Below are 16,274 nucleotides of genomic sequence, written 5' to 3' on the forward strand. Positions count from 1 at the left end.
CTAGCTATACTCACATACATATTGCCTTCGATTAGGTGAGAGGAGAGAGAGGAGAACCCAAGCAAATCACCCACTTAAATCGCTTTAATGCCAACCACAAATCAAAAAGCTTATTGACTACTTTTAACGCAATGTATGTACTGTATATTCCACATCCTTTGCCTCTACCAAGCGAAACCAGCCTGGAAATAAGTATAGATCATAGATTGTAAATGGATATCAGGGGTCACGTGGCATTACGGATCAACACTAAGACTCCACAGGCCCCGAATATGACCCACATATATATTTTAAAGACAAAGTTATGAATGTGTGGGAATGGGGTATACCTTAACCTAAGCTAGAAAAGCTGTATAGATATACAGATAAAATGGTGCTTTAGCTGAATTATTAGTAATCGTAAGACTTACCTTGATAGGGAAACATAAATGCTCCAACTGCAAATGCAAATACAAGACCTTATTTCACTTCACTCATTGGATAGATTCACATTTTTTAGCCCTAATCTTTATTAGGTGGGTGTTTGGGTGTTGATAAAACAGTAACATTATTTTATTGATAAAACCAGCAAAACGTTTCAAGCCGAAGCCTATTGGATACAAAGTGTTTTTAGCTCGCAAAAATCATGCTAACATTTCAAATACACATACACTAAAATACCAAACACTAGCACACAAATATACACACACACACACGCGTACATATTCGTGAAACAATTTTAAATAACTATAAAATTTACCATATTTTTATTAACCAAAGGAAGAACAATGAAGATACGCCCAAAACAGGGCGACTTTTAAATGGAACTTTTTAAGGCTATTTCGGCAAGAATTAATTGGCGACCCAATCTCGATCGTATGTTACACAGTTTTACTTTAACGTTTTTAACGCTTTTACAAGCTTAAGAGCCAAGGATAACGTGAATTTTAAATTAACACAAGCATGTGTCAAGCAAACAGTTTTAAACTTTTCCATACTGGCTTTTCCATTTATTTAAAATTACATTTTTTGTCCTATCGAAATAAACTAAAACTGAAGAGCAGGTTAGGGAGATTAAACAAATGTATCAAAGATTAAAACCAATATGTGAAGACACAAGAAAATAAAGTTTAAACGAAATGTAAAGGAACCAAAATCGAACGCTTCCCACGCAAAACCGATAATATTAAATTTTAGCAAAGTAAAAACAAAAATTGAACATTAAGAAAATATGCAAAGCGTAATTTAGGTAACAATATATAAATAATTAACAATCCAAATCCAAATACATATATTTCAAAAATAAAACATATTTTACTGACGCAAGTCATCTGATTATCCATACGTCTACTTTTAAGCAATTCTACACTATACAGAGTAATTATTTTTAAAGTCAGCTAAGGTGCAAATCAATGAGGAAGTTCTATCGATGAAATATCTTTACTTATGCCGATATCTCTAGCACGCATTAACTAACCTATTCTGTACTCTAAACTCTAAACCATACTACTCGTATTCGAAACCCTATACCAGATATTTTTACTATCGTATTACTGATGTACTGTCAACTGTATTCAAAGACACAAGCGAACATGTGAGACACATTTTGGGGGAACATTAGCAAGAACTTTGCAAATTGAATTTTAATGCAACAATATTTGCCCGGCAAGTATGTTAAAATTAAGCGAAAACCAAACCTAGTGAGTAAGGATAAGAATGCAATAAGAACGGTTTTTAAAAAGACTATTATACAACATATATATATAAATATATATATATACACCAATGAATATGTAATATTAATTCAGAACGGAATACTAAGCTTTTAATGCAATAATCAAATACCACATATACTATATACATACACGTACATATAAATATATTTTAATAATTACTTGCGGGGCAACCAAATTGAGTTAAGAGCCCCGAATTCGTATACTGTTATAGCAGAGGATGAGAGGAAAGGATATTTAGAAGAATATTTAGTAACGACCATCGTCCTTTCACCCAATATAAGGGGCTTTTGGCGGTGGTCCGACTAATTGATTTTCCCACCTTATATAGGAATATAAACAAAAATTACTGCAGTGCCATTTTAAATAGCTTCCGATAAGAATAAATATATACATAAATATATAATGCAAGACGTAAATTGGTACATAAATACCTAATACAGTTGGTCCTTAGACTTTGGCGGCTCCCAAAAAGTCCTGACTTCTTCTCTATGGGCAGACCGTACTCCATATGGAGGGATTACCGCATATACAGTATCCCCAACTTGGAAGATCGTACAGCTTTTGCTGTAGACAAGAGTTGGAACAAACATTGGGGAGTCCAACCAATAACTTTGGCCACTGTTCATGCAATATAAATACATACAAATATGAATATATACCTATTTATGTACTAAATAATTATTATATATTGTTATGAGCAAGAGTTCAAATTGCATTATGGTTATAAAGAAATACAGATACACAACTATAAAAGCAAATGGAACAAAGTTGAACATATTTTGAGTGCATGAACTCTTTTTGGGAACTTTTTGAGGCTTTTTTTTTGTAAGTGAAGCGAAGGGCTTCGATCGAATATCCAATGATACTAATAACAATAACAAAAGTATATAACTCATGTAGCTAGGTATATTATCGAAAATTAATAAAATCCCAAAAAAATATCTATATCAAAATAACAAGAATTTTAATGAACCCCGTTACATAAAGAGCAAACATAAAGGCTAAAATAAAATGATAAACACCACTTCATTCATACTTCGTACATCTAAAGAGCTTACCAATGGAAGCAGTCAAGCAGAGCAAACTAAAAATGATAATAACTAGTAATTGTTAATACTTATGCGCTTGCGACACAAACAAGCAAATAAACTATGTACAATGAAAATATATTTACTAACAAATGTTATTTTTAACCAAACCGAGCAACTGATCCCCGGTCCCTCATGTAATCTATAAATCCAAGTATTTAAACTGAAACCATGCATAACGAGTATAATATCAGACATATGAGTATTTTAAATATGCCTAAGACACATTGTATACAATGACTGCTAAAACCGACAACAAATAACAAATCGTTCGTGTGAACGACAAATAATACGAATAACTCTGGTAATGAACCCTCGCCAGAGGGCTGACAATATAAAGGAGTGGGAGCCTGTACATTAAGTTAAACATTCTGCTGGCTACGAAGGGAAATTAACAATACACAAACTGACATACATGTATGGGAATCTAACAACACACACAATAAAAGAAGTAACAGATAATAAAGGACACACAGACCAAAAACTCCTGTTTTACCATTATTCAGCGTGTATTTTGTGCTTCTTTAAAGGACTTACTGGCTAAACACACTTGCGAGTGCCGTACAAAAACGATTATCGACTAGCTTAAAATTCTGTTCAACAAATACGAGTACACGGATTGCAAATACGAGGGCGCATCGACTACTTGTTCAGTCTTCTCTTGGCAAAGATCTGGTAGATGCCCAGGCCAGCGGATAAGGTGCCAATGGCCCCCACCTGCAGGGTGGACAGCTTGCCGCCCCACAAATATCCCTTGGGCAGCGTACTGACCGCGTGCACAAAGTCGAGGGAGATCCGGACGATGGACACCATTTCCAGGCGGTGCTTGGTCAACGTTTTCACGTCCAATCTATGGAATTGCGAGCGTTGTTAGTTTTGATTGCTGAAAGTCGTAATCTTCAGTTGACGACTTACTCGTTTATATTTTTGGTTCGGTTCAGTTTCTCCTGATTCAATGAAAAATTCCGCATTGTCCTAAAAGATAACATTTGAAACTGTGTTTGAAGAAGCGGGTTACTTCTTACCTCATCAGGTTTAGGTACACCGAAAGAACCCAGAATATGGAGTTGACATTGTCCCAGTTATCCGCATTCTTGACATCCACAATCTTGTGCTCGGCCAGCCAACAGACCTTCTCGATGGGATAGTAGAGCAAATCGACGATGTTGGCCGTCACGCCCAGCACTTGCATCACGCGATCGGGTTCGTTCTCGCCCAAGCCGTACTCCAAGGCATATTGGATCATGGGTATGTCGTCGATGAGGCGCAGGGTGGCTCTCGCACCAGAGATCCTGGAGCTAGCGGTGGCGTATCGCTTGGCGAGATCGGGATTCCGCTTGGCATGGTAGCCAGCCACCAGCTTGGCACTGTAGCACAATGCCTTCATCACCTGAAATAGGTATTTAATTTCATATATGTACGAATTCTTCTGCGCAATTTGCTAAGCCGTATGTTTACTTCATCACGAGAGTTGGCATCGCTGTTTACCTTTGTGTCTACCTGACCCCAATCGCCAGTCAGCCCTGCAATTTGTGGAATTGCTTGGTTGTGACAAACAGATAAAATACTATCAGCGATAAAAGGAACACAACGAATGCCACAATCATCTCGTTCGATGGCCGCCAGTGGAGTGCTTCTGCTCGTCCTGTCGCAGGAATGGGTCATTGTTTGCCCTTTATTGGTTCAGTTTGCTTGCTTTGCCATCAATGAATTAATTATGCAATTAGGAGGAACACTAATGCCACTATTCAGAAGTGGGAGAATTCCTGATTTCCCTACAGGCACATAATATATTGAATATGTTTTCTAATAAATCTCAAATATAAACTAATAACTACTCTACCATTAAACAAAGGTTCGATCTCTCTTTTAGATACAAGAATATACACCAATTAAGATTTCTATTTTCCCTGAACTTTATATACTCCTTGAAAGGGTATCACAACTGGCGGCGGTGGCAATGGGTAGATCGCGTGTTTCCAGCCCAAACAAACCTTTCGCTCATAACGAATTATCCTCTTTATCTGGCAGCGGGTTAAGGGTTTGCCGGCTATAGTATTGAGCATTATCTTGACTCGATCGCCGCCGAACTGCGACTGATAAGCGGAAAGCGAAATACATAATCCATTGCGCATACGAAAGAAGTAAGGCAAGGTCCAAGCTGCGGTGGCTTCCTTGTTCGAGACCGCCAACCGCGACCAATGCCAACTTCGATGCAACAACAACGTGAAAACCTGTTGGTTCAGTTTCGATTTCAATCGAGCCCCTCAATGGACCAAACGGAAATACATAGAAAGCCTTCAATATGCCACGATGCCTTTTTTAAAATTTTGCTGAAAACACTTGCTTGAAAATGTAAACAAACAGGTGTGTGGCCAATTAATTGGAAATTTACTCGGCAGTGCGGGCGTTGTTTCCGCCCACCTATGTTACCTTATCTCGCCCGCCATAGGAATCGATAATATCACAGAATTCGTTCACAAACTTTGTCGTGCTGCCCATGATGACTCGTTTTTCAAGATCAGGTACTGTTTTATATCAGGCAAAAACGCGAACTGAGATACCGCAGCGAAAACACAAGAAATTGTCGAGCGCGCTCGGAAATCCAACAACACAAACAGCTGACTTTCATCAGTGATGGCAAAAGGCAAATAAACTAGCTATCTTTTTCAAGTCGAAGAATAAAGCTAAAAAAAGCCAAAAAAAAAACTTTATACATCAGGCGACTCTATTGTGGCTTATTTAAAGGTAAACTAATTTATATGTAAATAAAAATAAAAATGAATATATGGCAATAACAATAGTGTTATAAAATTGATAGCTGAAAGAATAGCCATATGGCCAGCACTGAGGAAAACAAATTTGAGAAAAACAGCTGTTGCAGCCGCCTGAAATCGATTAAGGCATATCGATAGCGCAACCCATCTCCGCTGTCAGCACTGTAATCGAACGCTTATCGGACGCACAGCAGGACGGGATCAGGATACGGATACAAAGACGTGTTTCAGCGAGGATAACACGCAACGATGAGCCTGCCCAGCGCCAGCAGCCACGCCCATGCTGCGTCGCCCGTCTACAGTAACAGCACCAGTACCAGCAACAGCAACAACAACAAGTCGAGTGCGAGCGGCAAAAAGACCTCCTCCAAAAACGATTTGCTACGCTGCGCCGTGGGCCTTGTGCTAAAGCAGAAAAACTACGTGGTAAGTGATGGATACCCATCCAAACATCAAATTCCACAGAGTGCCTAAATATTCCGACCCGTAGAGCAACGAACGATTTCGGCGCTCGGAGCTTCTGTTGCTGCAAAACAAGCAGCAGTTTGCCGTAAACAAAATGCTGGACACGGACTTGCACGGCGGCAATAGCTTCACCTTCTCAAATGTCCAGGTTATCACCAACAATCAGCACACCGTGGACCAGCAGTTTTCGCGGTTTTCGCAGTTTGTGGAGGCCCAGGCCGAGCCGCTGCGTCTGGAGATGAAGCGCTTTTATGGACCCATGCTGTGCCACTTGTATCTGGATCTGCTCAAGGCTCGCGAACCGCGTGGCGCTGTGGAGTTGTTGCGTAAATATGCCCACTTGGTGGCACCCGTGGATGTGTACGATGCACCACCACCCACCAAGATAAACGGCTGCTCCACTACGGCCAATGAGTCCACATTCAACATACGCTTCGCTAAGGAAGCCCAGGACACCGGGGACACGGAACTGGACTACTTCATGCGGCTGGTGCAGATCCTGAGTGGCTACACACGGCTGGAGGCGGCAGAATCGGACGACACAGTGGCCCATTTTCGATCTTCGAAGTACGAACTACATACCACAGCTGTAGTTGTGGATAGGATATGCGCTTATCTCCAGCGGCGGGGCCACGTTTTAATTATGAACCTACTCTACACTTGGCTGCACGTCCATATAGTGGAGAACGAGCAGCGCGCCTTTAGTGAGGATCACCTGCTTGGCTTGACGGACGAACTGGAAGGTGAGGATGCAGAGGACGATGTTGTTTCCAAACCAGCTGTAGCCCGCGGAGACATAAAACCAAGCAAATCAGTGATTGAGAAGTCAAATCGAAAACGGCCCGCTGAGGAGCCAAGCATTAAGCTAGAAACAGACATCAAACAGGAGATAGATCTGGATGAATCTGCGGAGCCTAGCAAGTTACAATTGAACATAGACGCCTGCATGGACACCCTTAAATCGGCCACTGAACAGATACTCATATCGCAAGTGGAGTTGCCGCGATTTCTCAGAATCAGTGAACGTTCTCGGGGCCTCAACTCCGCCCACCTGGATCCCAGTGAGTGCCACCTGTTAGCGGGCTTCGACAATTCTGCCGTGCAGCTGTGGCAGCTTAACCAGAGCAATTGCCGCGGCAAGAGCCTGTACAGACGCTATCCGCAAATGCAGTGTCCCTGGGAGCTGAACAACTGCGTGAATCAGGAAGCGGAGACGGAGGAGGACAGCAGCGATGAGGATGCCAAGTGCTCTGAGGAGGAGAGAAGGAAACGCAACAGGGCGAATATGTGCAAATATGCTGATAACTCCTAGTAAGTTAATCGTCCAGGTTCAGTATTGGTTTCAATTTGCACTTTTTAATTAACCAAATTTTATTTTAATTAGCAACGAGTACGGCGGATTGCAGCTGCGTGGTCACACAAGAGGAGTCACCGGTGTGCGCTTCTCCGCCCACTACCCACTCATGTACAGTGTGTCCAAAGACGCCACCATGCGCTGCTGGCACGCCCACAACCTGCACTGCGCCGCCATATACAGAAGTCACAACTACCCGATTTGGTGCCTGGACGAGAGTCCAGTGGGCCAATACGTGGTAACGGGCTCCAAGGATTTGAGCGCGCGCCTCTGGTCGCTGGAGAAGGAACATGCGCTCATCATTTATGCTGGCCACACGCAGGATGTTGAGGTTGGTCGTTTAACCTAAAACGCCTTAGAACTTTTGCTTATATCTACTTGGTTGACAGTGCGTTGCGTTCCATCCGAATGGCAACTATATAGCCACTGGTTCGGCAGATCACTCCGTCCGCCTATGGTGCGCAACCAGCGGAAAACTGATGCGTGTCTTCGCCGACTGCCGTCAGGCGGTGACCCAGCTGGCCTTTAGCCCAGATGGAAAGATGTTGGCCGCCGCCGGAGAGGAAACGAAGGTGCGGATATTCGACTTGGCCGCCGGAGCACAGCTGGCTGAGCTCAAGGATCACTCGGCGAGCATTAGTTCTCTCTCCTGGAGCACGCACAATAGCCACCTGGCCACAGCCTGCAACGACGGTACCTTGCGATTGTGGGACATCAAGAAACTGTCGCCCATGAGGTAAGTTATTTGTGAACAAGAAACGTGGCGATTTGTAATTATTTATGATTTATTTCGGCTGCTCCACAGCGACAACAGTAGTGCTGGAAGCTCGTCATCGGCTACAACGAATCGTGTGCTTACTCTCAATAGTTCCTGCCAGCGCTTGGTCGATGTTTTCTACGGGACGAGCAAGACGCTTTACTGCATTGGCACCTGAAGAAATCGGGTAGAGATGCAGACCGAACTTTGACTTTCTAATGACTTATGTTTGAAAATAATTTATTTGTAATAAGTCTGTATAATATTATTGTTACTACCGTGTGAAACAACTCTTTATATGAATAATTCTCTCGATACAACAATCCGTGATGTCGTTAAACAAGATTGATCCTTGAAAGCTATGTCGTTTTCTTTCTGTTAGCTTTCTAGTGGAATAAAACGAGTTGGTTACAGTGTAATGCCTCTAACTACATCGCCTACAGCTAAAAGGTCACAGCTAAAGAAATTTCTTTCAAAACGAAGACATGGCATAAGTAATAAGTGACCTATTTTCATAAAATTAAAAAATGTGTAAATATTAAAAATAAGACGAGCATTACAGTCCAGAGTAATCGAATTTCAATTTTGTATTTTACCTAGTATTCTAGAATTATAACAAATATGATGGTGCAGTTAAAGTAATTTTTTTTTCTTAACATAATATGAACATTTCACCCAAAACTATAAAGTTGCATAACTAAATAAATCTAAAAGTATCAAAATAAATATAGAACTTTTCGATTGGATTTAATTAGCGATGCATTTAAAGACATTTAACTGTTCTTCACTAATTTAGGTAGTTCCATATAGGTTTAGGATTGTGTAACATACATTTATATACAATTATTTAGCTTGGAACCTCTATGATTTTGGACATACACACAGCCCTTTTGGACAAAGAACATTGAACTTAATTTTAAATAATGTTGGAGTGATCAGCAGCGTTGTGATCGTAAGTTACATGCAATGAATCAATTGAACAACTATGTATAATCAAATTTCATAACTTATTTAAATGAGCTTGTCTACGACCCAGCGGGATGCAACAAATACGTAATCTTTATCCGGTTGGCTTACATATAGTTACTTATACAGCGTAATGAAAGTGGGCAAAATATGAATAAATAATAAATAGCATGCATATGGTACGCATGTCGACAGCAGCAGTTGCATTCCACAGCACACTGGGTAGCAGAAGTTCTAGTATCACAGTGCTTGTTATGCAGAACCAAAAGTCCTTGCCAATTAAGTTGGGAGATAATCCCACTGTGAATGCCTTATAGATCAAGTTTGCTGCTACTGCTGCCGCTTAAGTTGTCGCTGAATAAGTTGAGTATAAGATTGTAGCTAAAAGGTGTAAACGCATCTATCGTTTAAGACGTCCGCGCATAAACTGCAAGGTCTTCGCCATTAGAGGCGCCTTCTTGGATCGCGCCGGACCAGCTCCTTTGCAATAATGAATGATACGTAAATATCCATCTGAAGCACTTTACTTACAATACTTACCCACTTGGGCCGTGTCCCGGGTAGCGGCCAGCACACGTAGTCGGGCATCGCCCACCTTGGCTGCATTTGGAGTCACGCTGGACAAGGCGGCCACTCGGGCGGCTGGGGTGGCAATGAGCTTGCCCTTGGTGCCATATTGCTCTTGCTTGCGCTGCACACTGCGCGGCGGCTTCACCATTGAGTCCACGAAGGCCAGTTGTGTCTTGCGCACAGGCGCCTCGCTGATCTTCTGCGATGCCTTGATGCTCTCGGCCAGAATGCTAAGCTTGCGATCCTTCTCCTCTTGGCAGCGCTAGAAGGAAAATTGTGCAGCGGCTTAGTTGGTGCTTTAACTTGGGCGGATGGCGTCTCTACCAGGAACATTTCCCGCCACGTTTCCATCTCTTCACGGCGTTGACTGCGGCAGTGACGTTGGACATGCTGCTGCCACAGGACATCACTGTCATCCATCAAGTAAGGATTGTACTCCTCGAAGTTAAGCAGCTGCTGGGGAGTGGCGCGCTCCAAGACGGGACGAAGGACCTCGAAGGGCACGCCACCCGTGTACTCCAATGCTGAAAAACGATTAAGATTGTTATTTATATTCGGTATGTCCTTTAGTTAGTCCTTACCATCAATATTTTTTTGCAGCACGCGGGTGCACAGATCAAAGAGGGAAGGTACCTGCAGGATTTGACCAGTTCTCACGCCCGAATAGATCTTGGTGCTATAGGTAAAGAAAGTTTATATACTTTGTGCAAAGCATTATCATATATCCTAGCTGACCGCATAGTTTTGGAGGAGATGCCCTGCGCTAGAGCTTCTGATTCATTAAAGTAACGTGATGCCTGCGCCTTTTGGGAGCCGCCCTGATTAAAGACGACGTCCATAACTGTCTGATTTAACGGCAAGGGCTTGTAGTTATTGGATATGGTGGGCAGCTCTAGTGCAATGTTAGGATCCAGGGGCTCCAGCTTAGCCGTGGATGCCAGCAGTTCGGGTTTCTAAAGTATGATCATATTATCACGACTCTAAAAATTAAATGTGGACTAATTACTTTGGTGGAGGTCGGTCGACTGCTGGCGGAGAAGACCTCTCTGGATGGTCCAGCAGTCGTGGATGCTGACAAAGCTGACGAGGAAGGGGCTGTAGTTGGCTTGGCGGCAAACTTGCTCTTGCTGTTGCTGCCGATCTTCTTGCTGCTCATGGGCATGTTGAGCAGACCAAGAACATCGTCAAAATTGGCACCCATGCTGGAGTCAAAACCATCAGCGGAATCTTCCTCAGATTTCGATTTCACTTTTGGTATCTTGGCCTTTTGGGCATCCTCCTCGTGGCGTTGTGGACTATGGGAGCGTTTTGATGACTTGGAGGACGATGACTTGTGTTTGCTCGACTTGTCCTTGTCTGGCTTTGACTCGCTGTGCGAGGTCTTGTCCTGAAAAATATCGTATGAACCCATAACCTTGCTTTGATCAGGAGGAAAGCTCACCTTTTCGTGTTTGCTTTTGGTGTGGTCGCTCTTGTGGCTCTCGGATTTGCTGCTCTTGTGACTGCTACTGGATTTGCTGGAATCCTTTGACTTGTGCTCGCCATTCGACTTCTTCTCTCTGTGCTCCTTAGCCTCCTTGTGTCCCTCCCTGTCCTTATCCCTATCCTTGGACTTGTCGTGGCGACTGCTCTTGTGCTTCTTATCCGAATCAGACTTGCTCTTGGAGTGAGATCGGCTGCTGCCGCTACGCTCGTGCTTGGAGCTCTTGGCATGCTTTGTCTTGTGCTTGGTGGTGTTTAGGTCCTCGCCGCTGGATGAGTTGCTGCCCTTGTTCTCCTGGTCGGGATCCTCATCGCTGGACTTGGACTTGCCCGAGTCCTCTTCGGTGTGGCTGGCTGTGGGCGTTGTGGCGATCGAAGGGTCCTCCTCCGCCACCATGGCCTTCCATTTGGTTACCAGCGTCTTGGCCGCCACGCCAACTTCCCCGCTGATCTTGCGCAGGGCATTCACCGTCTTGCCAATTCCCGTTTCCTGCAGGTGCTCGAATTTGATCGGCAGGTTGAACAGCTTGGTGATGCAGTGCAGCAGCTGCTCCGCGGGATAGCAGGTAGCGAGAGAGGTGATTAAGTACGATTAGTCAAAGAACGTGTGGGCGAGTGAAAGGTCAGCGGAAAAGAAGAGCGACTTAAAGTCGCGAAAAGTGACCTTGGCGGATGTATGTATGCAAATTTCACAAGGTTAAGTAAGGGAAAGCCAGCCAGGTCAGGTATATAGGGGTGATATGGGTAGAAAAATGAGGGAATTCAATGAAAAGACCATTGTAAGCAGGGGATCAAGGGATGCGTATGCGGGGCGAACGAGAATAATAGCTCACCCGTTGTTCATCCTCGCCGTGCTTCTCAATGCTGCGCTGGTAGTGGCGCACCACGTCCACTAGATTGCTGGTGGAGGCCATTGCGTCGTCTCAAATTATTCCACACGAAATGAAGTGAAATGAAAAAAAAAATGGCACGCAGGCAGACTTTGTCGCCTTTTCCAGTTTTCTTTCTCACTTTCAGTTTTTTAGGGAATCCGAGGTAAACACACGCACGCACGGGCACACACACGCGCAGGCACAAGTGCACACACACACACACACACGCGGAAGAGCCTCTGGTCGTGAGGCAATTGGCTTTAAGTTATTTTCTACTGCATTACGGGCCTTTATAACAATTTATTTGACTTTTGCTTTTGCCAGGCCAGCAGCGTTGGAAACTAAATGAGATTTGCTTTTGACGGCGTGGCGTTTGTCAACACTGGCTGAACCAGCTGTCGGCCAGAGTTGACCTACGTCACAGCAGGCGTGTACAAAGATTTGCTTATATTTTGATATTTGTTATTAAACATAATTCACATTTTCAAATCATCTAAACACACTAAAAATTACAAAATATTACTTGTTAGTTACGTCTTACTACTTTAAAATTATTTTGATTGTGGTGTCTTGTACTGTGGTCACAATAGTTATCGGCTATCGATTGTCCTTGCCACAGCTGATTCCATTTGGCGTCTATTTGGTTTTGGTTTAAGCAAATTATTGTTTGGCGCCTTTAGCTTTAAGAACCTTGGATGATCAGTGGGTTTTTTGAGTGCGCAAAATGTCCGACGACGACTGCGATATATTCAGTGCTGCTCGCAAGCGGGTTCCCGTGAAAGGTAAGCTTTAAACTGAACAAATCCAAGTATTTTACCTTTACTTTTTTTGTCTTTTTTGCCAGCTTTGCCCAAGGAATCTTACGATCTTAGCAATGATTCCTTCTCCAAGGAGGTGGACTACGATTTCATTGAAGACGTCACCAAAAAATCAAATAAACCCAGCAAACGCAAGCCCCGTGCAGCGAAGCGGGAAAAGCCACAGGAAAGTCGGGATGGCGCTTCGCCTTCAAAACAGGCAAAACAAGAAGAAGAGGTTGTGGAGCCAGAAAATGATGAGAGGACCGAGCGCTCCCTATCACCGGTATCCCAGTTGATATGGGAGATGGAAAAGAGAAAAGCCAACGATACCGCTACCCAGTTGATCCCGGATGTGCAGAAGCATGCGAAAGAAAATGATATTGGTTCTGTGGCCAGACGCACACGATCATCGCTAAATAAGGCGGAAATGGCGCCAGCACCTGTGGCAGCCACTGTGGAGGTGACCACAAAGGTGAAACCAAAAAAGCGCGGCAGAAAAAAGGGCACATCATCGACAGCCATCGACGTGGAAACTGTGTCGGCTTCGGTGGTGTCCTCATTGGCAAGCATTGTGACTGTAAGTTAGAAATTTCCTATAGAGATCTTAGGTATTTACTAAACATATTCGTAGAGCTTAAACCAGAACAGAATCAACAAACGGCGGACGGTGGCCGAAATTGCAGCCCGTTCCAAGGTGGTGGACAGCATTGATCTGGTATCGGCGGTGGCTCCGCGAGTGGAGGGCTTTGTAAGTCCCTACAAAGGAGTTATAATACTCAATAAGGCTAATAATAAACTATGTTCCTAGGTTAATCTGGACTCTGAAGACGAGGGTGAACCTCCTGCTGCCGTAGGGGAAGAAAATATTTTTGATGATGCCAATCCCACCATAGAAGTTGCTTTGTCTTGGTAAGTGATACTAAACTTCTCTTATTGCATGATTAATATAAATCTTTACACGCAGGCTTGGCGAGATCCAGATTTATAAATTGCGGCAGCATCAAATGTTCAAGCATCTGTTCAAGGAAGTAGCATCACGCAATGGAGTAGATGAGGACGATATATCGGTGGATATGTACTACAACTTTCTAGGACCCGAGGATACGCCGCACAGCATTGGTCTCAAATCCTTCCATACGCTCAGTAAGTGTCCTCTGTTCATAATAATATTTATATCCATTACTCGTAGAGTAATTCTACCGCCCACAAACCGCCCAAAACTCCCCAATCCACATTTTTGAAAAATGTTCGGATATTTTTTCATTTTTTTATTAGTCTTGTAAATTTCTATCGATTTGCCAAAAATAGTTGTGAAACGCCCACTCTACTGCCCGCAAATCGCCCAAAACTGTCACTCCCACACTTTTGAACAATGTTATTTGTTTTTATTTCTTAATCTTATTTGCAATTTTGACAGATATTCCACAAAATTATAAAATTTCTCTTTCGCACTTCCACTAGCTGAGTAACGGGTAATAGCCGGGATAGTCGGGAAACTCGACTATAGCATTCAATCTTTTTTTGTAATTTTTTTAATGTGATGTAGAAATTCAATTCGCACTTGAAGTGGCATACCTCTAAATGTTTCTGGAGTAATTCTCTAATAATCTGCATTCAAATTGCAAAATTAATTTTTTTTTTTTAATTTTTTGGAATTTTTCTGATGTATGATGTAGAAATTCGAAAAACTTAAAAAATGTCCCAAGGCTGAACTTCTAAACTCCATAACATAACTTATCTTAATCGGATTTTGAAGTGGCATACCTCTAAATGTTTCTGGCGCAATTCTCTAAAAATCTGCATTCAAATTTGGAAATTTATTTGTCCAAAATTTTTTTGTCATTTTTCTGATCTTGCGATGTAATATATATTCAAAAATGTCCCAAGACTGAAGTTCTAAAGTCCATAACTCAACTAATCTGAATCGGTTTTTGAAGTGGCATACCTCTAAATGTTTCTCGACCAATTCTCTAAAAATCTGCATTCAAATTTAGAAATTAATTTTTTTTTAATTTTTTTGTAAATTTTTTGTAATTTTTCTGATCTTGTGATGTAGTAGAAATTCAAAAATGTCCCAAGGCTGAAGTTCTAAACTCCATAACTCAACTTATCTTAATCGGATTTTGAAGTGGCATACCTCTAAATGTTTCTGGAGCAATTCTCTAAAAATCTGCATTAAAATTAAAAATTTTTTTTTTTTTTTAATTTTTTGTCATTTTTCTGATCTTGTGATGTAGTAGAAATTCACAAATACCCCAAGACTGAAGTTCTAAAGTCCATAACTCAACTAATCTTAATCGGATTTTGAAGTGGGATACCTCTAAATTTTTTTCGACCAATTCTCTAAAAATCTGCATTCAAATTTGGAAATTTATTTTTTTTTATTTTTTTTTATACATTTTTTGTAATTTTTTTTGTAATTTTTCTGATCTTGTGATGTAGTAGATATTCAAAAATGTCCCAAGACTGAAGTTCTAAAGTCCATAACTCAACTAATCTTTATCGGATTTTGAAGTGGCATACCTCTAAATGTTTCTCGACCAATTCTCTAAAAATCTGCATTCAAATTTAGAAAAAATTTTAAATTTGATTTTTTTGTAATTAATCCCATTACTCGTAGAGCAAAAGGGTAGACTAGATTCTCGTTTGCACTTCCACTAGCTGAGTAACGGGTATCTGAGGGTAGTCGGGGAACTCGACTATAGCATTCTATCTTGTTTTATTTGTAAATTACCCACTTTTTTAATAGCTGGCCATCCAACCAAGTCCCATAATAACAAACGTGTAGCTGCTAAGGATGGCAACAATCCAGAAGCTCTTAGCAGGAAACCTAAAAAGTTTCAAGTCAAAATCCAGGCGGATAAATGGAAGAATCCTTTGGTGATACCCATGAAGAAAAAGGATAGTTTCAAAATGTTATATATCAAGTGTGCTGAAGAGCTGAACTGTGATGCGCGACTCATTAAATTATTGTAAGTATTATAAGCTGCGAAAAGTAGAGACAATCCAATGAATTTGAGTTGCTTTCAGTTTCGACGGTGAATTGTTGGATCCGGAGGATACGCCCAAGAACCAAGATATGGAGGGCAACGAAGTTATTGATCTTAAAGTAAAAGTTTAAATTTTTTGAAATGTTATTTTTATTTTATTTTTAAAATCAATTATAATTATGTTATTTACCAATAGCTTATTGCAGTGCAAGATTTATACATAATTTATATTATTATTAAATGTAAGATTGAATTATTCTCCTTTTCTGTATGCCCAATAGATTGCATTAAGTGTAACATCAAAAATTGTGTCATAATTTATTCGCTTTAAGCAATGCAGCTATACTAAGTCAGAAAATTCCATTGCATTGCATTTAATGGAAGCACAAGCGTATTCACACTTCGGCTAGATCTGCGCAATTTGTCACCAAGTGGAGC

General features: G+C 41.7%; 4 protein-coding genes across 6 annotated transcripts; 2 read left to right on the forward strand and 2 right to left on the reverse strand.

The window, feature by feature from the left end:
* Window positions 1-3,288: 3,288 nt before the first annotated feature.
* Window positions 3,289-5,446, reverse strand: LOC6554524 (peroxisomal membrane protein 11C). 3 transcript variants are annotated; one of them, XM_001982125.3, is made up of 4 exons: window positions 5,237-5,446; window positions 3,829-4,193; window positions 3,719-3,778; window positions 3,289-3,653 (listed from the first exon to the last, which is right to left on the reverse strand). In XM_001982125.3, exons 1-4 carry the CDS (start codon window positions 5,303-5,305, stop codon window positions 3,446-3,448), a joined length of 702 nt encoding a protein of 233 aa, XP_001982161.1. In that variant the 5' UTR covers window positions 5,306-5,446; the 3' UTR covers window positions 3,289-3,445. The 3 variants fall into 3 exon arrangements, with proteins under 3 accessions (XP_001982161.1, XP_026831588.1, XP_026831589.1); XM_026975787.1 differs by lacking the exon at window positions 5,237-5,446 and adding an exon at window positions 4,292-4,949; XM_026975788.1 differs by lacking the exon at window positions 5,237-5,446 and adding an exon at window positions 4,798-4,947.
* Window positions 5,447-5,705: 259 nt separating this feature from the next.
* On the forward strand, window positions 5,706-8,509 carry LOC6554558 (TAF5-like RNA polymerase II p300/CBP-associated factor-associated factor 65 kDa subunit 5L). Its single transcript, XM_001982126.3, has 5 exons — window positions 5,706-6,006; window positions 6,071-7,356; window positions 7,430-7,730; window positions 7,789-8,135; window positions 8,205-8,509. Exons 1-5 carry the CDS (start codon window positions 5,830-5,832, stop codon window positions 8,332-8,334), a joined length of 2,241 nt encoding a protein of 746 aa, XP_001982162.1. The 5' UTR covers window positions 5,706-5,829; the 3' UTR covers window positions 8,335-8,509.
* Window positions 8,510-8,728: 219 nt separating this feature from the next.
* On the reverse strand, window positions 8,729-12,455 carry LOC6554559 (transcription elongation factor B polypeptide 3). Its single transcript, XM_001982127.3, has 8 exons — window positions 12,008-12,455; window positions 11,134-11,721; window positions 10,699-11,079; window positions 10,428-10,645; window positions 10,274-10,368; window positions 10,017-10,216; window positions 9,663-9,954; window positions 8,729-9,602 (listed from the first exon to the last, which is right to left on the reverse strand). The coding sequence occupies exons 1-8, from the start codon at window positions 12,086-12,088 to the stop codon at window positions 9,523-9,525; spliced, it is 1,935 nt and encodes a 644-aa protein (XP_001982163.1). The 5' UTR covers window positions 12,089-12,455; the 3' UTR covers window positions 8,729-9,522.
* A 169-nt stretch (window positions 12,456-12,624) lies between these two features.
* Window positions 12,625-16,097, forward strand: LOC6554560 (uncharacterized protein CG4449). Its single transcript, XM_001982128.3, has 7 exons — window positions 12,625-12,828; window positions 12,891-13,423; window positions 13,478-13,594; window positions 13,655-13,755; window positions 13,811-13,989; window positions 15,596-15,818; window positions 15,877-16,097. Exons 1-7 carry the CDS (start codon window positions 12,771-12,773, stop codon window positions 15,965-15,967), a joined length of 1,302 nt encoding a protein of 433 aa, XP_001982164.1. The 5' UTR covers window positions 12,625-12,770; the 3' UTR covers window positions 15,968-16,097.
* Window positions 16,098-16,274: the final 177 nt, after the last annotated feature.

The sequence above is a fragment of the Drosophila erecta genome, unplaced genomic scaffold (genome assembly GCF_003286155.1).
Source record: "Drosophila erecta strain 14021-0224.00,06,07 unplaced genomic scaffold, DereRS2 tig00000000-arrow-pilon, whole genome shotgun sequence".
NCBI lineage: Eukaryota > Metazoa > Arthropoda > Insecta > Diptera > Drosophilidae > Drosophila > Drosophila erecta.